The 22174-nt window shown below is 40.7% G+C and overlaps 1 protein-coding gene across 16 annotated transcripts in view; it reads right to left on the bottom strand.

Moving 5' to 3' along the window:
* The window catches only part of DLGAP1 (DLG associated protein 1), a gene marked incomplete at its 5' end in the record, with an annotated part of 323664 nt that overhangs the window by 24288 nt on the left and 277202 nt on the right, over window positions 1-22174 (bottom strand). For all 16 annotated transcript variants that reach the window (XM_081253129.1, XM_081253128.1, XM_081253120.1 and 13 more), the window contains one exon: window positions 917-1338. In XM_081253129.1, coding sequence (XP_081109255.1) covers window positions 917-1338 — 422 coding nt within the window. The remainder of the gene's footprint in view (window positions 1-916; window positions 1339-22174) is intronic.

The raw sequence follows: 22174 nt of genomic DNA, 5'->3' as shown, positions 1-22174 counted from the left end.
AAAAAAAAAAAAAAGTCTAAAACCATATCACGATAATACTCTTCCAGGTGGTTCCCACACAAAAATGAAGGCAGGCTTTGCTGCCTACCATTTAATTTCTCTGATTCAAAAATATAATCGGTTGGCAGATCCACCATTCATTTAATAATCGTTTTTCGGAGGGAAATAAACACACAACAATGAAATACACACTGATTATAAATTCTATTCCAATTTCAAAATTGTTATTAATGTGCAACCGGACTGCAGTAATCTGGCAACTGCTTTGTCAACTGTTAATAGGAATCGTTGTTGTTGAAAGGCCAAGTCTGAAAAGAATGGTGTGTGGGGTCTCCGTTATTTATTTAACTTAACCATCCTTTATTTGATCATGTATTTTCTTTAGCGGCTGAAGGTTTGCCTTCCTAAAACCTAAGGGGGAAGGTGTGGGCTAACCAGGTCTAACGATGTCAATAAGCTTGGCGTCTACAGGCCTAGACACGACCGGCCTTGTTTTAATTCTGTATGTTAATGAAAGTAATACACCTGTAAGACTATAAATGCCCAAGGCACGCGTATCTGGGGATCTTGAAACTAGTTAGAATTTCTGTTCACTCCCTGAGAAGCAGCACCACTGCGGGAGCATCTTGGGGAAGAGAAACCGTGTCGGAAGCATGAGTCCACCCCAAGTTGGTCCAGAGGTGGAGGTCGCGGAGGCAGAGGGAGAGAAGGTGTTACAGCTGCCTGGCGGGGGCGAAGGGGTGCGTCTTTATTGGGCACCAGGGGCGTGTGGACTCGGCCCGAATCGCCCAGCTCTTCCACACGTTCCCGTTTGGGGTGGGGACCTGCAGGGTTTGCGCAGCGCTATGAAAGCATCCCCTCCCCGGCCCCGGGGACCCGACCCTGGGCGCGTGCGCAGGCGCTGCGCCGCACTTACTGTCCTCGGGCAGGTTGTTTTCGCGCTCTTCTCTCTCCATCTGCTGGCACCAGCCTTCCATGCGGTCCCGCTCCGCCTGGAGAAGCTTCAGAAACCAGTGGCCGTCCCGGTGGCACACTGACCTCTGCACGGCCTCCAGGGGGTCTTCGGTGATTGAGTCAATCCAGGGGTCTGGGGGCGGCAGAATGGAAGGGTCGAAATCTGCATCGAAGTCCTCGTCGGCCGCGCAGGCGTGGTAGTGGTTTCCTGAGCCCTGGATGCTGACCGTGGAGGTGCTGGCGTCCCGGGAGAACTGTCTGGCCACCGGGCCGGGGCACGAATTGTCCTCTATAGACTCCATAGAGTTCTCCAGGTTATCGTGGAAGTCCAGGTCGGCCTGCACGGCCGTCGTCACACTGTTGGATCGAGTGAACCTGCGGAAGCTTGGAGGGATAGAGAGAAACGAGTTAGTTCAAGGATGTTTCTCGAAGCAGAATTACATTCTGCGTCTCTTCGTGGGTGTGCAAGAGGGGGTCTCATCTTCTCAGTCTGCAGAGGTAGCCCTTGACGCCGGCGCATCGATTGCCCTGGCTCTAGTGTAAAGAACACAGAGCCCTCATCTCTGTTCAATATGGAGTATGAAAACGTATCTGGAGAAGGTTTAGAAGTGGACCACAGGCACCGCTCTCAAAGCCAGAATGATGTCCGGGGTTCAACTTCCTCCCCAAATCGGCAGTGGCTTGAATCCTGACATTCAGTGAAGGGTAAATTTGGTGAGGGGTAAGGAAACAATTCAGTTATCTCTTAGCCTGCATAATTTCCTTTGAAACAAGAGGAGAAAACAACAACAACAACAACAACCCACCTGGGCCAAAACTATCTTGACTCCCACATAACCACATTTCCCAGGGGCAGCTCTTACCTGAAAGCAAACTAAAATGTCATTAAGCTCCCCTTAACATTAAAGCTCCTTTCCCTGGGAAGTCTTCACCTATCTCTTGATCATAGGGTCATCGTGATAATTTGATACAAAGCCTTTGGGGCAAAATCAGCTCAAGGTTCTAGAGTTTTCCGGTACCGTCCTTCCCTGCGTCTTTAATTTCCCTCTCCATAGTTCTTCTACCGAGGTGATAAAAGACAACTTGTTAGCACCATTTTATATGGACATCCAACTGAATGGTTCTAGATTTCTCTTGTTGACCCCTACCGCAAAGGTGAGGATGTATGGAAGGAGGGAGGGGTGGGGAAGGACAGGCGAGCAGGGAATTCTTTCTCAGACAAGGGGCAAGGGAAGGTGTGGGCCTGAAGTAATTTAAAACACACCCCCAGAAAGCTTCATTGGCTCCTAGAGCAGACAGGAAATGATGATTTAACAGGATATAAGAGAATATGTCTACTGAAGGCAGCATCAGGTATCTGTTACCCCCACTTTATACTTCTTTTTTTTTTAAGGTAACTTCCTGATTAATATTTTATTTATTTTTTATTCTGAAGAAACATATGTAACATAAAATTTACTATTTCAACCATTTTTAAGTGTATGGTTCAGTGGCATTAAATACATTCACACTGTTGTACAACCATCACCACCATCCATCTCCAGAACCGTTTCATCTTCCCCAGTGGAAACTCTGTACCCGTTAAACAACTCCCCATTCCCCCTTCCTTCCAGCCTCAGGCAACCACAATTCCACTTTCTGTCTCTCTGAATTTGACTACTCTAGGTCCTTCATGTAAGTTGAGTCATACAGTATGTATCTTTCTGTTGCTGGCTTATTTCACTTAGCATGATGTCTTCAAGTTTCATCCATATTGTAGCATATGTCAGAATTTCCTTCCTATTTAAGGCTGAATAATATCCCATTATATGTGTATAACACATTGTGTTTATTTTTTCATTCACCAGTAGACATTTGGGTTGGTTCCACCGTTTGGCTATTGTGAATAATTCTGCTATGAACATGGGTGTACAAATCACTTTTTGAGACTCTGCTTTCAATTCTTCTGGGTATATACCCAGAAGTAGAATTGTTGAATTATGTGCTAATTCTGTTTTTAATATTTTGAGGAGCTGTTTCCCCTAGCAGTTGTACCATTTTATATTCCCACCAACAATGCATGTTTTCCAATTTCTCCACATCCTTGACGACAGTGATTTTCTGACTTTTTCTTTTCTTTTTTTAAAAATTTTTTATTGGAGTATAGTTGCTTTACAATATTGTGTTAGTTTCTACTGTACAGCACAGTGAATCAGCTATACATACACGTATATCCCCTCTTTTTTGGATTTCTTTCCCGTTTAGGTCACCACAGAGCACTGAGTAGTTTCCTGTGCTATGTAGTAGGTTCTCATTAGTTATCTATTTTATACATAGTATCAATAGTGTATATATGTCAATCCCAATCTCCCAATTCACCCCTCCCTTCCCCCTTGGTTTCCATACGTTTGTTCTCTACGTCTGTGACTTTTTCGATGGTAGCCATCCTAATGGGTGTGAGGTGATATATTTTCTTGACTGGCTCATGATTATGCCATGTTAAGATGGTTTATTTGCTAGTTGATTTTCAGTTCATATTCAATAGTGCCAGCCTTAAAGGAGAGTGCACTAAATAATGTCCATACAACATTTAATAAACCAGATTATATGGTTTTTTCTTAACTCTTGTGGAACACTCTATCAGAGCCAATTAATACTAATATTCTGGTCCCTCAAAAATAAATAATGAACAGACTGGAAGTCACAAAAAGGAGAGGGTACAATCATCTTAATCAGTCCATTTTTTCCCCCTGGAGAATAAATACCAAGAAAGTAAATGACTGCACAATTGATCTGTGTGCATTATTAGGATGATCACAATAATAAATGTTGTGATTCTCACCATTCATTTTATGAAGATAGGCCCACCAAAAAAGGCCAGCCCATCTCACTGTTTGCTGTTTGCAAGAACTTACTTCTGTGGAAGGTATCAGGCGTGGCCATTTTATAAGTTCTTTAACTCTGAAATGGGTCATAGGAAAAATCGCTCAGTGTGAAAGTCTGAAAGAATGTCCTTCCTTGTCCTAGCAGTGAAAGCAAGAAGAATTGTGCTGCCGTGATTTTTCCAATAACCACCGGCTTCTTGGCTGCGAGAGGCCATTTCTGCCTTCTTCTTGTTCATCCACCAACACGTTAAATGACATCTGAAGCTGAGCTTTCTCTCCAGCTGCATGTGTGCGAATTGATTGACTTTCCTCACAACAGTTGACATTCTACCTGTTCCACTAACACAAAATCCCAGCTATGAAAACACTTAGCTCCCCTCTCCAAGATCATGGGCTGCCAGGGGCATTCCATTTCCAAACTTAAGGCGGGCCCAGCGCCTTATTGTTTCCAGTCGGAGCAAACTTGCCAGTGACTGAGTCTGTACCACACGCAAATCACAATGACCCACTTTCCTTGTGCCTCTGTTTTTATCTACACAAAACCGTACCACCAGCATTCCTGACAGAGGGCTCCTGGCTATGAATCTTGTAAAGTATCCACCTTCTTTAGAAAAATTACTTGGCAGGAGATGAGTAGAAGTTTCCAGGTTAGTCACCCAGAAAGAAAGAAAAGTTAAGTAAAATTAAAGTGGTTTGGGATTAAAAGCGGTGCCTTTGAACTCAGGCAGCCCTGTCCAGGCTACACTGTTTCTCTCAATTAAGTTCCTTAAGCAAGCGCTTTCTTCTACCCTGACTTTTCAAAGAATGTTCTGCTCTATGAAATGCTTTATGTCTTTCATGTGCAGAGTTCCTTCTGGGTGAAGGGTGCAATCAAGTTGTTGTTGTTTAAAAGTTTTGATAGGAACACAGAGGGAGTCATTGGGTTCACGTCTGTGTTTCTGAAGAGAATAGATCAGTTGCTGGTGGATGGTATAAACCTGAAAGCTGAACCCTGTGGCCTGCTGTTTGCAAACCCACAATTTCAGTCTTGAAGCTTCTTTGGTCCTTCATGCCCTAAAGGCAAAATGTGTGATAATTACAACTTCTGAAAAGGACCGGCCAATATTCTGGCCAAAGGAGCAGAAACCATGAAACCAAAGACTGGACCAACCACTACGGGGTACAATACCTTGTCTGTTCTGAAGGCAAGAGGAAAGGCACTTGTGGGCATTCACCTCTGCTGTTGCTTTGTGCTCTTTCTATGAAACAAGTTTATATATATATATTTTTTTTAATTAATTAACTTTTGGCTGCATTGGGTCTTTGTTGCTGTGTGCAGGCTTTCTCTAGTTGTGGCGAGTGGGGGCTACCCTTTGTTATGGTGCACAGGCTGCTTATTGCGGTGGCTTCTCTTGTTGCAGAGCACGGGCTCTAGGCGTGCGGGCTTCGGTAGTTGTGGTGCGTGGGCGCAGTAGTTGTGGCTCGCCGGCTCTAGAGCGCAGGCTCAGTAGTTGTCGCACACGGGCTTAGTTGCTCCGCGGCATGTGGGATCTTCCCAGACCAGGGCTCGAACCCGTATCCCCTGCATTGGCAGGCAGATTCTTAACCACTGCGCCACCAGGGAAGCCCAAGTTTATATTTCTGATGAGAGGATTTTGTGCCCCGCTCTCACCACTTTTCTGTCCAGCAGATTACAAATCAGTGAACAGATGGTAAATCTCAGAGGCCCATTCTCATCCCCCCTGTCTGATGGGGCTGTATTTAAACAAAATAAGTCATGAATGAAAACTAAGAACAGTCTATATCTTTAGAACTCACATGCTTTGTTCCTGCAAGTTTAACTATCTGAGACTCAAGCCATAAACTTATCTTAGGGAGACTCCCTCAGTCACACCGGTTACAGAATCCTCTGGCTCCTGGTTCTCTTCTCCATCCCTCTCATCCACATAGTGGTTGCTTTTCAGGGCTAAATCTAGTTTCAAATCAAAAAACGCTAGTCCTACGCTGTTCTTTCTTCTTTAGACATTTTTCCCATGCCTGCTGTCAAGGCTGAATATATGTGGATTTGAAAATGCTTTTCTTCAAAAGTGCGCCATCTTGGTCTCTTGGGAAATGGCACTTAACTGATGTAAAAATCCAGGACGTCTCATTACATAAAATGAAAGATAGATCAAAAGGTAGGCAAGGGGGGGTGAGGAGATTGAGATCAAGAATTAAGACTTTTCCTAACAAAGAGGTTCACTCTTTCTGTCAGATGAGCTTCCCAGTTAGAACAGAGCACAGAGGAACCTACATGTCATGCAACCCTGCTCACAAGTTCAGTGGGAAAAAACTGTCCTGCTGCTTATTTGTATGTGGTTAGCACTGTCCTGTTGACAGATTGTAAAACTCCCTCAACACAAGCATCCATTGGTTATTTAAAACCCTCCACGTTCATCATATGCTTGCCTGAAGCTCTCTTTAAGCAAAGAAAATTAGAATAGGTTTTCTACATGAAGACTCTCTCTAGGCCAAATAATTGTAATGCATTTGTCAAATAAAAGAAAGGGAGGGAATGGAAAGTGATGAGAGCGGGCTTGGTATCACCTGATAGTGTCTGCGACGGCCCAGCATTTGGCCATTCTCGCCTGAGTACCAGCCGGGCAGGTGCTGTATCCTTGATGGGTGTCACTATGGGAACCTTGGTTGGGAGCCTCAACAAAACATCCTTGAGCTGACTGTGCCCCAGAAGGAATGGCTTTCCCTCAGCAACCAGAACATTAGGTCATTCGGTGGCTCCTGACCCCAGGTAATGAACAAAAGCTGAGAAGTCTCACTCACAATTCTCTTTTATTGAGTCTTGTTTTGGGGTCAAATGGGGGCCGTAGGCTTGTGAGTAAGATGGTTATTTTTCTCCTTGCCAACTAAATTGTCTTGAAAAGCACGTAAAAAGAAAGAAAGAGATAGGGAGGGAGGAGGAGGAGAAAGGGAGGGAGAGAGTGAAGAGGGAAGGAAGGAAGAAAAGAAGGACAGAAGGAAGGAAGGAAGGAGGGAAGGAAGGAGAGAGAGAGAGAGAGAAAGAAAGAAAGAAGGAAAGGGAAAGAAATAAAAAGATGTATGAGGCATATCAGGAATTATGCCAAGTTTCAGGCTTTTGAAATTTAAATTGCATGAATGCCACACTTTTAAAAGTCAGGTGTACTGGAAGAACTATTTGGCTAGGTTATGGTATTGTTAACTTGGCAAAGAAAAGAGATTGTTTGTCAAGTATAATATGGAGGGTGAGTGCTAGGCTTTGTCATACTCCAGGGAAGCTGTGAGGAGTGGGATTGATCCAAAGCTCCTGGGTTGGCAAAGGCTGGATGTTTTTGACTGCCGAAGTTCTTGCCAAGTCTGTGGTCCCTGAACTGGCTGTCAGAAGATGCTGCCTCCATTTTGGCTTTTTGTTTTTAACATTCTGCTTAGTTGAAAAGGCACAAATCACTACCAGCCCAAATGTTTACGTATTTAAGTCACAATCAAAAGAGATCTTTTGTAGCAGTTGACATGGTGTTAAAAGAGAAAACAATGCTCCCTTTCCACATGCTTGTCCCACCCAGTTATGAGGCCACAAGCTTTAACTGTGCAGCAAGGGAGATGTTAAAAACTCAGAATTGTATGGAAATAGAGGTAATTTTGGTGAAAAAACAAAAGTAGGCTTTTGTTTCTAGAAATGGGGAGCAGCTCTCATAATAGATGCTAGTGCTTTCCTTCCACACCTGTGACTCAATCTGTACATTCACAAACCTGTTGACATGGCAAGTGCCATTCACAAGCACATTTTTTTCTTTTTGCCACACCGTATGACTTGCGGGATCTTAGTTCCCCCACGAGGGATTGAACCCAGGGCCCCGGCAGTGAGAGCACTGAGTCCTAACCACTGGACTGCCAGGGAATTCCCCACAAGCACATTTCGATGCCAGCATTTACCCCGCTAACCATTAAGTGTGTTCTCGAGGTCTGTGTATTATTTTGTAACATAGGAGAGAAGGAGATGGTTCCACCAATTGGGGATAAGAAAGACCAGAAGCTATTATGCAAATAACCAAAATATCCATCTGCTCTCATCCCCATCCCATAAATGAAACATAGATGAAAAGATCTTGGCTTTCCCTTTGCATATCCACACCTCCAAGCATGCACATCCTGCTCTAGACATTCACTGTTTTCCAACTTCATCTACTTAACAAAGGAATGGCGGGGGTGAGGGAGTTGAAGAGGGAGGAAAAGGCCACAGAGTGACTTACTATTCATTTATTCCGGGATGAGTTTTCTCTAATTCTCTAATTCCCTGGTCGCTGAAGGTAAATAGTCCTTGCAGTAACAATGACTCTCACTTGGATGAGCTCCAGATAAATAGGCCAGACAGTTAAGAAGTTTACGAAGACATAAATGGAAATATTAAATACACATCACTAGGAAAATAACATTCTGGAGTTTTCTTGCCAGAAAATTGCTGTGAGACCAGTAGCTTCTCTCTGTACAACCACTAAAGACATGTCGATTTGTCAACTTGACAATGTTAATAAATAACGCAAAAGTACACCATTGCAAAGTTTCTAGCTCCCCTTAACCCTTTCAATTGTGAAGACCAAAAATTATTGCTTTATAAGTTATTCCAAAACACATATAAATATCTAAGCTTATAAAAGATATTTGAGTGGGGATGGGGGCAGGAAGCCAGCACACATACCACGCACTTATCCACGTTTATCTCTTGTTTCCGAACTAGAGATTATGAGAGCAATATAGCAACCTGGGAAACAGGGCAACAAGCAGAAAGGCAAGACCCAGGAGACTGGGCCTAGACCTTCAACTAAAAGTCTCCATCTGCGTGTAATGCTACTTTAAAATTGAGGGAACACTGCTGGAATGTTGAATCAGAGAACGTACACCTAAAAGAGGATACTGGTGTTCATTGTATCCAACTTGTAAACTTTAGATATGGAAAGGTAAAGTTACTTTTAATTTTGATCTCTTTGATTGGAATGCTCTTTCTTTCCCCATGATTTCCATACATTCCAGTACATTCCATGACCTTCCAACCAGAGAATAGTGCTAAATGACAGGGCTTACCCTACCTACAAGCCAAATAAAACCTACATTGATACTTCTGCTTCTGGCCAAGATGGAGTAAGAATGACTGAATTTATTTACGCTTCTATCTGAAACAGCTGTAAAAGAAGATTTACATACCAAAAAACTGGTATTTATATGATCTATCAGTAGATAATTGGAAGCTGAAATTAAAATAATACCATTTGCAACAGCAAGAAAAATATGAAATATCAGTGAGCAAAGCTGACAGAATATGTGCAGGACCTAAAATAGCTGTAAAAAAAAGAGCTTTAAAAAGAAGGAAGTTGGTGGTCTTACACTACCTGATTTCAAAACTTATTATAAAGCTACAATAGTCAAGACAGTGTGGCATTGGCCTAAAGATGGACACTTAGGTCAATGGAACAACATAGAGAATGCAAAAACATATCCATTTTTATATATCAATAAATATTTGAGAAAAGGTACAAAGGATAGTCATAAGCAAAAAATTTGATCCATACCTTGCACCATATATAAAAATTAACTCAAATATAGGTCATAGACCATAAAATCTAAAACTATAAACATTCTGGAAGGAAACAGAAAAACTTTGTCACCTTGAATTAGCCAAAGATCTCTTAGATATGACACTGAAAGCACAATCCATAAAAGAAAAACGGGACTTTGTTAAAATTATGAATTACTGCTTTTCAACTCTGAGAGAATGAAAAGACAAGCCACAGAGAAGGAGAAAATATTTGCAAATCTTCTGTCTGATAAAGAACGTGCGTCCAGAAGGTAAAGTACTCATACAACTCAATAATAATATATATAAAACTAGTTCTGTTTTTAAAGATTTGAATAGACATTTCACTAAAGAAGATATATGGATAGAAAATAAGTTCATGAAAAGATGTTCAACATCATTATGCATTAGGGAAATGCAAATTAAAACCACAATGAGAGAATACCACGTATCTATTAACATTTCTAAAATTAAAAAGACCAGCCATACCAAATATTGACAATAATATTGAGCAACTGGAACTCTTACACGGTAGGGATAATATGAAACAAAGGAACTTGCACACAGTAGGAATGTAAAATGTATACCACTTTGGAAAACTCTTTGGCTGTTTTTTAAAACATTAAATATTCACATCCCATTAGACCCAACCCACTCCTAGGTTTTTACCTAAGAGAAATGAAAGCATATGTTAGATTAGTACACAATGTTCATAGCAGCTTTACTTTAATAACTCCAAACTGGAGATGACCTAAGTGTTCATCAACAGGTTACTGAATAAACAAATTTGGTATATCCATACATTGGAATCCTAATTTGCAGTAAAAGGTTCAGACTATTGATACATGCAAAACATGGATGAACCTCAAAGTCCTTATGCCAGCTGAGAGGAACCAGGCCAAAAAGGATTACGTACTGCAAGATTTTATTTCAGTAAAATTCTGGAAAATGCAAACAAGTGACAGCAAGTGGGGAAAGTGGTAGGGGAGGAGGAGTGGGTGGGAAGGAGGGAGTGATCATATAGAAGGAGACTTTTGGGAGTGATGGATGTGTTCTCTATTTTGGTGGTGGTGATAGTTTCATTTCACATATATATATAGATTTGACAAATATATGTCAAAATTTATCAAAGTGTACACTTGACTTATGCACAGTTTACTGTATGTTCATTAACTTCAATAAAGCTGTTAAAACAAAAACGTACATGATGGGATTTGGGGAGGTATCTGTGCTCTCAAGTGCCTCGCTCTCAGTGTAAAGTGGTACAGATTTTTTTTCAGGAGCTATTTGCAAATGGACATCAAGAACATTAAAAAATGTTATAATTCTTAGACCCAGGAATTCCATTTCAGGAAATGGGATCGTCTGAAATAGTGAAAATACATACTGTACAAAGATATTTAGCACAATATTATATATTATTATTTTGATCAGTCCACTTTTTATGTTTATACATGCACAGTTTTAAAATATCAAATGGTTCTACAAGGCTGGCTATGAAAAATAGAAATTCCTGGCCCACTTACATAACAATTTACTGCTCCAGAGGCAGCCACTTATAAACACTATTTCTAAATAACAAAAATTGCTATTCTTTTTTTTTTTTTTTTTTTTTTTTGCAGTATGTGGGCCTCTCATTGTTGTGGCCTCTCCCGTTGCGAAGCACAGGCTCCGGACGCCCAGGCTCAGCAGCCATGGCTCACGGGCCCAGCCGCTCCGCGGCATGTGGGATCTTCCCAGACCGGGGCACGAACCCGTGTCCCCTGCATCGGCAGGCGGACTCTCAACCACTGCACCACCAGGGAAGCCCCTATTCTTTTTTATATTCAGCATTTGTCCATAGGAAAGATGAAGATTTAGATTTCTCTCACCTCATCATCATTCTTCCTTCCTCTCTCAGTGTCTCTGTCTCTGTCTCTGTCTCTGTCTCTCTCTCTCACACACACACACACACACAAATGCATTTCTGGTCTGTTCCTGTATTTTTCCATTCTCCTGATACGCTTGCATTGTAAATTTGGACCAATATTCAAACCTTGCCTTTTATGGCCACATTATTATGACCAGAAAATAGTATTCACAGCTGACCATGTGTTATGGGCTGAATTGTGTGCTCCTCCCACAAATTCCTGTTGAAGTCCTAATTCCCCGTACCTCAGAATGTGACTGTATTTGGAGATAAGGCCTTTAAAGAGGTAATTAAAGTAAAAGGAATTCATGTGGTTGGCCCCTAATTCAGTGTAACTGATATCCTCATACAAAGAGGAAATTTTGACACAGACAGCCACAGAGGGAAGAACATCTGAAGACAGGAAGGAGATGGCCATCTACAGACCAAAGCCTGCAGAAGAAACCAACATTCCCGACACCTTGATCTTGGACTTCTAGCCTCCAGAACTGTGAGGAAATAAATTTCTGTTGTTTAAGCCACCCAGTCTGTGACACTTTGTTATGGCAGCCCTAGCAAACAAATAGGCCATATTAAATTCTACTTCCTGCACATTTTTTTCCTTTTAAAAATTTGCTTAATTTTTATGTAGTTAGCACTTAATCCTCAAAATTCCTCCAGGTATGTAAATGTCCTCTCCATGCATTGAAACAGATTAGGAATTCTACCAGTCTTCCTGAAGAAACCTTTCACAGTTTCTGACCTGCTCCCTCTCACCTGGTCACTCCCCGGACCTGCTGCACCACCATTGTCTGGGGATTCCTTTTCCCCATCATCCTTTCCTTTCCCCCTTTCTTGTGCTGGATCACGTGTTTCCTGAATTCTATATTTACTTCTTTCTTTGCTTTTCTCCTTTTTGTACGTTTTTCTAGAAATGTCTTCACGTGTACCTTCCAGCTCTTCTGTTGGGTGTTCCAGTTCTCTGTTAAGTTTTTAATTTCTTTTTTTAAAATATAAATTTATTTATTTATTTATTTTTGGTCGTGTTGGGTCTTCGTTGCTGCGCACGGGCTTTCTCTAGTTGCGGCGAGTGGGGGCTAGTCTTCAGTTGTGGAGCACGGGCTCTAGGCACATGGGCTTCAGTAGTTGTGGCACGCGGGCTCAGTAGTTGTGGCGCACTGGGCTTAGTTGCTCTGCGGCATGTGGGATCTCATGGGACCAGGGCTTGAACCTGTGTCCCCTGCATTGGCAGGCGGATTCTTAACCACTGCACCACCAGGGAAGTCCCAGATAGGAGACTTTTCAGCCAACTTTGAGCTGGGATAGTACATCACCAGGACCCAAAGAAGGAGAAAAAATCAGTTTATCTGAAATGAACAAATAAACCTATGCGACAAAGGAAAGCAGTAATAATGATTAAATCAACAGCATCATTTCTTTTTCAAGTTCCACTTGAGTAAAAGGAGCAGTTGCATTTTTTAATCAGTCTTTTTGAAAATGTTCCTCTTAAACAAATGAAGTGTTTCCCTTACTGCATGTAAGCCCCTCATTTTTTGTTTCTGTCTTGACCAGACAAGATTTATTAACTTGTGTTTCACCGTCCTTGGGCCCCACTCTACCACATGCCTCCTTGAAAGGCATAGTAAAAGCCTCCGGAGAAGTCTGTGCCTTGGTGGGGGCTCATCCACTGCGATCCTCAGTGTCAGGTGATCTGACTGGGCTTTCACCTGCAAAATCCCTGATGGTGGTTTCTTTGGGTCTTTGGGCTCAGACTGGTCCGCTCTCCCACCGTAGACTGTTCCATATGCCCGCGTAGAGGGAATGTGGCTGCCGGGATTCTGGGAGCTGAGTGAACATAGAACGCTTAGGGCATGTGCCTTAACATTATGTTTGTGAATTTTCATTTATCCTCCTATTTTCATTACAGCAAACTGCCCTCAACTGTCCTCCAGACCCAGGACCCTTTGTTTTAGCCTCTGAAAGGAAGCCTCCAGTCTCCTGCCAGAGTGGGGAAGGGCTGTCTGTCACTTGACTGCAGATTCAGGCAGCTTTTAGCTCCACCTTCATCCCTACATCCAGTGCTGTCAATGCCCATGCCTTTTGTGGGTTCTGAAACTTAAATTGAATTACATCTTAGATTTCTGCATCACTGGCTTTAGATTCAGCTTTTTCTGGTTGCCTAAGTCAGATATCACTTGTCTATCTGCCTTCCAGCTTTCACAATTTTGCTGTTGTATTTTTTCCTCTTTTGTTCTCTTCATCCTTGACAGTTTGTGCCAAAACAAACACAAAATCCTTTTACTGTCATTTAGTTTCAGGAGGTCTCAAAGATCGACGTGTATATTTTTTTTGCCACCTTTAATCAAAAGTCCATCTAGAAATAATGTAGATATTCAACAGGGAGAGAAAGGGGAAGCAAATTATGGTCCACCCATATTCTTGAATATTGTGTAACCATTAAAAGAAGTATTTGTCATGAATTTTAATAATGATAAAGCTCTTGTTGTAATAGTTGATTTTTAAAACATTACTGAATTTTATACATAGGATGATTTCAACAACTTTCAAAATGTTCATGGAAAAAGCATGGGTAAAAATATACTCCTTTATTAGTTCATGGTTAATGGATGGGATTATGGGAAATTTTATTTTATTTCTGTAATTTATAAAGTTTCATAATGTATAAATACTATCTTACTTTTCTTATCAAGTATATTAATAATACACAATTGTTATAGAAAAGATAGATAACACTTAAAAAGATATCTCTCTATCTCTCCATCCACACGTATAATCACAGTTTTTTCAATTGCTCCAAAGTACATCAGAGAGTTACATCAACTGTTAACACACTGCTGTATGTTTTCCTGCAAGTAAATCTGCATGCTATTTTTATAACGAAAATGATAATACTCTTCCTCTTTGTGTCCACTGTTAACAGTCTTGGAGTCACTAGTGGGCTAATGTAAGAAAGTCTAGTTTGAACTACTGTTGAAATACAATTGTTACTTGGAAGGAAAGAGGAGATCCCTGGGAGTCTTTCAGCTTTTTCACCTTAGTCAATAGAAAGGGTTGGTTTACTAGATTTGCTAATTATCAGCTTGAAAGACAAGAAGACCTCATGCAAACTCCTGGGGAGCAGTCCAAAGGATGGGAGAGAATGGGGGTGGGATGCTTGGAGGCCCTGCGATAGAACAGCAGCTGAGGGGAGTGTCCCTGGGAGAAGGGTTGGCAAGATGTGCCTGCTTTGCTTAGGATCAGTCCTGCAGAGCAGCAAAAATATGCCATGTGGATCTATCGAATAATCCTACTAGCTGACCCATGAAACAGGAATTGGGGACAGATAGCTAATGTTGGATGGAGAGGAGGCATTTCTTTATTGGCTTAAGAAAGCAGTCTTGCTTCAAAACCGCATGCATTCATTGACCCTGGCTTGGTGCTGCCATGGCATTTAAACTAGTGATCTTTAGGCAGCCTTCCTCTGTGCCCAGTCCCCACTGTGAGGCAGCTCTGGAGAATGGACATGGCACTTCTGCTACCAATGGCATTTTCAGGATGTGCTGGCTGCCTGAAAATATACCAGGAAGATTTGTGATACTCCATTTCGATTCTTTTTCTTGAAGTATGTTGGTTACCCAGTGCACTTTATGTTTTTACTAATGAGTTATTAATTCTCCTTTTGTTTGGATAGGGAACACTGAAGAGCACCCTGAATTTACAAGTCTACCTCTGAATAGATGGATCAGCCAGATGGACTTTGTTATGTCAGATTTGGTTCCTAAATTGTGATGGTTTCAAAAGGTGATGAGGAGTCTCTGGGCCTCTTCCGAAGTCTTTTAATCTTCCTCTCTTTGCACTATCTCTTTCTTTCTCTGGCTCTATCTTCTTTCTTTTTTCACTTTTTGTTAGGTTAGTGTTGTTTATCAGTCTGTTTATTTGGGGAAGGAAAAGATGGATTGTAATGCCCACTCAATGTGAAAATAACAGTCTCATCTTTATCACTGGATAATTTTTTTAAAAAAATCCCACAGCTGTCTTTAAGAAATCTCATCTGCCCAATTTTGTGTTTTAAGATCCTATCTAAATGAATGAATACCAGCAAACTTATAAAAAGAATTATAATTAGATACAGAAGAAACAAGTAATCCCTGCTTGTTTGACAGTGGGTTTCTTTTGGAAAGGCTCAAAACAATCATTAACATCAATTTTTTAATGCTATTTACTTCATAGTGGTTAACTACAAAGTGACCTTTGAGGACGGGCATATTTTGGAAGGTTAAGCAGCAAAACTGGGGCTGCTAGCCCTTTTGGGGGATGAATTTAAAAGAAATCACTCAGTTTACTGAGGAACTGAGCATCCTACAAACTTCAATAATTTATTAATTATTCAACTTTTTAATAACATGAAAGTAGCTCGGGCCTCCCTGGTGGCGCAGTGGTTGAGAGTCCGCCTGCCGATGCAGGGGATACGGGTTCATGCCCCGGTCCGGGAGGATCCCATATGCCGCGGAGCGGCTGGGCCCGTGAGCCATGGCCGCTGAGCCTGCGCATCCGGAGCCTGTGCTCCGCAGCGGGAGAGGCCACAACAGTGAGAGGCCCACGTACCGCAAAAAAAAAAAAAAAAGAAAGTAGCTCATTTGAAGTTTGGGGGTTGCTATTAGACATGTCCAAATAATGTAATATTAAACACTCCTGTAGATGGATAAGTGTCAGGGCATGAATTTGGTGATATAGAATTGTTGACTGCAGGGGAAATGTTTGAAGTACATTAAAAAAATTAAGATGATTTCTCTTATTTTCATTTTATATTTTATTATTTTTTTTATTTTTACTTTTGGCCTTGACCAGGGATCAGGGGCCAACCCGAACCCCCTGCATTGGGAGCACAGAGTGTTAACCGCTGGACCTCCAGGGAAGTCTCAATTTTCTCTTATTTTTAAAGAAAAGATGGTATAATTGCTTTCTTGAGATGTCAGTCTTTAGAGACATTCTATTTAGGTACCTAATAGAATAGGAAACACTTATATAGTGCTTCCTGTGTGTCAAGTATTTTTCTAAACGTTTTACGTATATTAAACAAAACACCCCAGGACAACACTGATGTTTACCCTATTGTGTATCCTTCTCTCTTTTTTAAAAATTAATAAATTTTAGAGAAGTTTTAGGTTCACAACAAAACTGAGCAGAAAGAACAGTGATTTCCCATATACCTCCTATGCCCTGACATATACAGCTTCCCCGCCATCACCATCTCCCACTGGAGTGATACATTTGTTGCTAGTGATGAGCCTACATTGACATATCATTACCATCCAAAGTTCACAGTTCACATTAAAGTTCACTCTTGGTGTGGTATATTGTATGGGTTTGCACAGATGTAAAATGACCCCATTGTAGTATCATACAGAATAGTCTCAATGCCCTAAAACTCATCTGTGCTCTGCTTATTTACCCTTCCCTTCCCCCAAACACTTTTTTTCTACCGTCTCTATAGTTTTGCCTTTTCCAGAGTGTTGTATAGTTGGAATTATACAGTATGTAGCCTTTTCAGATTGGCTTCTTTTACTTAATAACCTGCATTTAAGTTTCCTCCTTGTCTTTTTGTGGCTTGATAGCTTATTTCTTTTTATTTCATTGCTGGTATACAGGATAGTGATTAACTTTTTTTTTTTTTTTTTTGCTGTACGTGGGCCTCTCACCGTTGTGGCCTCTCCCGTTGCGGAGCACAGGCTCCGGACGCGCAGGCTCAGCGGCCATGGCTCATGGGCCCAGCCGCTCCACGGCATGTGGGATCTTCCCGGACCGGGGCACGAACCTGTGTCCCCTGCATCGGCAGGCTGACTCTCAACCACTGCACCACCAGGGAAGCCCCGTGATTAACTTTTGTATATTCACCTTGTATCCTGCAAACTTGGTATAATTATTTGTTAGTTCCAGGAGTTTTTTTGTCAGTTCATTCAGATTTTCTACGTAGACAATCGTGTTATCTGTGAAAACAGACAGTTTTGTTTCTTCCTTTCTAATCTGTATACCTATTATTTCCTTTTCCTGCCTTATTGCACTAACCAAGACTTCCAGTATGATACTGAAAAGCAGTGGTAAGAGGGAATATTCTTGCCTTGTTCCTGATCTTAGCACAAAAGCTTCAAGGTCCTCACCATTAACTAATATGTTGGCTGTAGGTTTTTCATAGATATTCCTTATCAAGTTGAGAATGTTCCCCTCGATTCCTAGTTTGCTGAAAAATTTTGATCAGGAGTTAGTATTGGATTTTGTCAAATGCTTTTTCTGCATTTATTGATGTGATCATGTGGTTTTTCTTCTTAGCCAGTTGATGTGATGGATTACATTAATTGATTTTCAAATGTTGAACCAGCCTTGCATATCTGAGATAAAACCTACTTGGTCCGGGTGTACAATTTGTTTTATATATTGTTGAATTTGACTTGTTAATACTTGAGAATTTTTGCATCTATGTTCATGAGAGATATTGGAATGCAGTTTTCTTTTCTCATCATGTCTTTTTCTGGTTTTGGTATTAGTGTAATGCTGGCCTCATAGGATGATTTAGGAAGTATTCCATCTGCTATTATCTTTGGAAGAGATTATAGAAGATTGATATAAGTCATTCCTTAAATAGTTTGTAGAATTCACCAGTGAGCCCATCTGGGCCTGGTGATTTCTCTTTTGGATGATTATTATTTATTGATTCAATATCTTTAATAGATATAAGCCTATTCAGATTGTCTATTTCTTCTTGTGTGAGTTTTGGCAGATTTTATATTTTAAGGAATTGGTCCATTTTATCTAGGTTATTATTTGTGGGCATAGAGTTGTTCATAATATTCCTTTATTATCCTTTTTTTTTTTTTTTTTTTGCAGTACGCGGGCCTCTCACTGCTGTGGCCTCTCCTGCTGTGGAGCACAGGCTCCGGATGCGCAGGCCCAGCAGCCATGGCTCATGGGCCCAGCCGCTCTGCGGCATGTGGATCCCCCCGGACCGGGGCATGAACCCGTGTCCCCTGCATTGGCAGGCGGACCCTCAACCACTGTGCCACCAGGGAAGCCCCCTTTATTATCCTTTTAATTTCCATGGGATTTGTGTGATGTCCCCCTCTAATTTCTTTCTGTTTTTAAAAATTTCTTTTATTTATTTATTTTTGGCTGTGTTGGGTCTTCACTGCTGCGCACAGGCTTTCTCTAGTTGTGGTGAGCATGGGCTACTCTTTCGTTGAGGTGCGCAGGCATCTCACTGTGGTGGCTTCTCTTGTTGCAGGGCACAGGCTCTAGGCATGTTGGCTTCAGTAGTTGTGGCACGCGGGCTCAGTAGTTGTGGCTTGTGGGCTCTAGAGCGCAGACTCAGTAGTTGTGGCACACAGGCTTAGTTGCTCTGTGGCATGTGGGATCCTTCTGGACCAGGGATCAAACCCATGTCTCCTGCATTGGCAGGCGGATTCTTAACCACTGTACCACCAGGGAAGTCCCTTAGTTTCTGATATTAGTAATTTGTGTCTTCTTTCTTTTTTTTCCTTAGTTAGCCTGACTAGAGGCTTATCAATTTTATTGGTCTTTTCAAAGAATAAGCTTTTGGTTTTGTGGATATTCTATATTGATTTGCTATTTTCAATTTCATTAATTTCTGCTCTAGTTTTTATTGTTTCTTTTCTTCTGCTTACTTTGGATTTAATTGCTCTTCTTCTTCTAGTCTGGTAAGGTGGAAGCATAGGCAATTGACTTTAGATCTTTCTTCCTTTCTAACATATGCATTCAATGCTATAAATTTTGCTCTAAGTGCTATTTTTGCTGCATCACACAAGTTTTGATGAGTTGTGTTTTTATTTTCATTCAGTTCAAAATATTAAAAAATTTCTATTGAGAGTTCTTCTTTGACTCATGTGTCATTTGGAAATGTTGTTTAATCTCTAAATATTTTGGAAATTTCCAGCCATCTTTCTGTTATTCATTTCTAGTTTAATTCCACTGTGGTCTGAGAGCATACATTGTATAACTTTTATTCTTTAAAATGTATCAAGATATGTTTTGTTGCCCAGAATGTGGTCTACCTTGGTGAATGTTCCATGTGAATTTGAGAAGAATGTGTAATCTCCTGCTGTTAGATGAAGTAGTCTACAGATGTCAATTATATTCAGATGATTGATGGTGCTGTTGAGGTCATTTATGTCTTTTCTGGTATTTGGCTTTCTGGGTCTTTCCATGTTTGATAGAGGGGGTTGAAGTTTTCAAATATAAGAGTGGATTCATCTATTTTTCCTTGCAATACTATCAGTTTTTGCCTCATGTATTTTGATGCTCTTATTAGGCATATAAACATTAAAGATTGTTATGTCTTTTTGGAGAACTGAACCCTTTGTCATTATGTAATATCCCTCCTTATCTCTGATAATTTCCCTTACTCCAAAGTCTGCGGTCTGAAATTAATATAGCCACTCCTGCTTTCTTTTGACTAGTGTTAATATGGTATATCTTTCTCCATTCCCTTACTTAAAAAAATTTTTTTTAACATCTTTTTTGGAGTATAATTGCTTTACAATGTTGTGTTAGTTTCTGCTGTATAACAAAGTGAATCAGCTATATGTATACGTATATCCCCTTATCCCCTCCCTCTTGCATCTCCCTCCCACCCTCCCTATCCCACCCTTCTAGGTGGTCACAAAGCAGCAAGCTGATCTCCTTGTGCTATGCAGCTGCTTCCCACTAGCTATCTATTTTAGGTTTGGTAGTGTATATATGTCAGTGTTACTCTCTCACTTCGTCCCAGCTTACCCTTCCCCCTCCCCATATCCTCAAGTCCATTCTCTACGTCTGCTTCTTTATTCCTGTGCTGCCCCTAGGTTCATTAGAACCATTTTTTTTTTTTAGATTCCATATATATGTGTTAGCATATGGTATTTGTTCTTCTCTTTCTGACTTACTTCACTCTGATCCCCTTACTTTTATTCTTATTTTTAAAATAAATTTATTTATCTTTGGCTGCGTTGAGTCTTCATTGCTCCACACGGGCTTTCTCTGGTTGCAGCAAGCAGGGGGGCTACTCTTTGTTGTGGTGCACGGGCTTCTCATTGTGGTAGCTTCTCTTTGCTGCAGAGCTCAGGCTCTAGGCGCATGGGCTTCAGTAGTTGTGACACGTGGGCTCAGTAGTTGTGGCTCGCAGGCTCTAGAGCTCAGGCTCAGTAGTTGTGGCACACGGGCTTAGTTGCTCTGCAGCATGTGGGATCTTCCCAGACCAGGGCTCGAACCCATGTCCCCTGCGCTGGCAGGTGGATTCTTAACCACTACACCACCAGGGAAGTCCGATCCCCTTACTTTTAATCTGTATGTGTCTTCATATTTAACGTGGGTTCCTTGTAGAAAACATAAAATTGGGTATTGTTTTTAATCCACTCTGACGTCTGTCTTCTAATTGGTATATTTAGACAATTGATGTTTAAAGTGGTTATTGATATCGTTGAATTAATGTCTACCATATTTGTTAACTGTTTTCTATTTGTTGTCCTAGTTTTGTCTTCCACACATTTCCCTCTTTTTTTTAGCATGTAAGTTATACTTCTTTTTCACTCTTTTTAGTGGTTGCCCTAGAGTTTTCACTGTACATTTTACAACTAATCCAAGTTCATTTTCAAATAATACTATATCACTTCAAGAGTAGTGCAAGTACCTTATAATAATTAAGTAGCCCTAATTCTTACCTTTCATCCTTTGTATCATTGCTGTTATTCAATTCATTTATACTCAAGAGTATAATATATTCATATATATTGTTCCTATTATTATTTTGAACAAACTGTTATCTGTTAGATCCATTAAGAATAAGATAAATGAAAGTTTTTCTCTTACTTCACTTTTTCCTTCTCTGATGCTCTTCCTTTCTTCATGTAGATCTGAGTTTCTGGCCTATATCATTTTCCTTCTCTCTGAAGAACTTCTTTTAACATTTCCACAAGTTGGATCTACTGGCTACAAATTCCCTCAATTTTTGTTTGTCTGAGAAAGTCTTTACTTTTCCTTCCCTTTTAAAGGATAATTTCACAGAGTATAGGATTCTAGGCTGGTGTTTTTTTCTCTCAAATATTAAATATTTCACTCTATTCTCTTCTTATTTGCATGGTTTCTGAGGAAAAGTCACATATGATCCTTATTTTTGCCCCTCAGTAGGAAAGGTCTTTTCCTTCTGGCTTGTTTCAGGAATTTTTCCTTGGTTTTCTTTGAATATGACATGTCTAGGTGTATTGTATTGGGCATTTATCCTGCTTGGCCTTCTATGAGCTCCCTAAATCTGTAGTTTGGTGTCTGACACTAATTTGGGGCAATTTTCAGTCACTTTTGCTTCAAATGTTGCTTCTGTTCCTTTCTGTCTTTTCCTTCTGGTATTCTCATTATGCATATGTTCACCTTCTGTAATTGTCCCAGAGTTTTTGGATATTCTGTTCTGATTTTTTTCAGGTTTTGTTTCCTCTTTGCTTCCAGTTTTGGAGGTTTCTACTGTTGTATCCGCAAGCTCAGAGATTCTTTCCTCAGCCATGACTAGTCTACTAATGAGTCCATCAAAAGCATTCTTCATTTCTGGTACAGTGTTTCCAATCTCTAGCATTTGTTTTTTATTTTTTCTTAGAATTTCCATTTTTCTGCTTACATTATTCATCTGTTCTTGTATGCTGTCTGCTGTTTCTATTAAAGTCTTTAGCATTTTAATCATAGTGTAAAAAAATTCCTGACCTGTTACTTCCAACATTCTTTTTTTTAACTGCTATCAAACTGTGTAACCCAGATCTTTATTTTAATGTACAAAACCATTATTTACTTGCCACTTCTCTAAACTGTCATTTAACCTAAAAGCTGCATGTCTCCACACCCTCTAAAGAAATATTTGATTTAGATTCAATTGAT

The sequence above is a fragment of the Mesoplodon bidens genome (genome assembly GCF_964165515.1).
Source record: "Mesoplodon bidens genome assembly, chromosome: 13".
Taxonomy (NCBI): domain Eukaryota; kingdom Metazoa; phylum Chordata; class Mammalia; order Artiodactyla; family Ziphiidae; genus Mesoplodon; species Mesoplodon bidens.
Note: the sequence above shows the minus strand (reverse complement) of the source record. Positions and strands in the feature narration are given on the sequence as shown.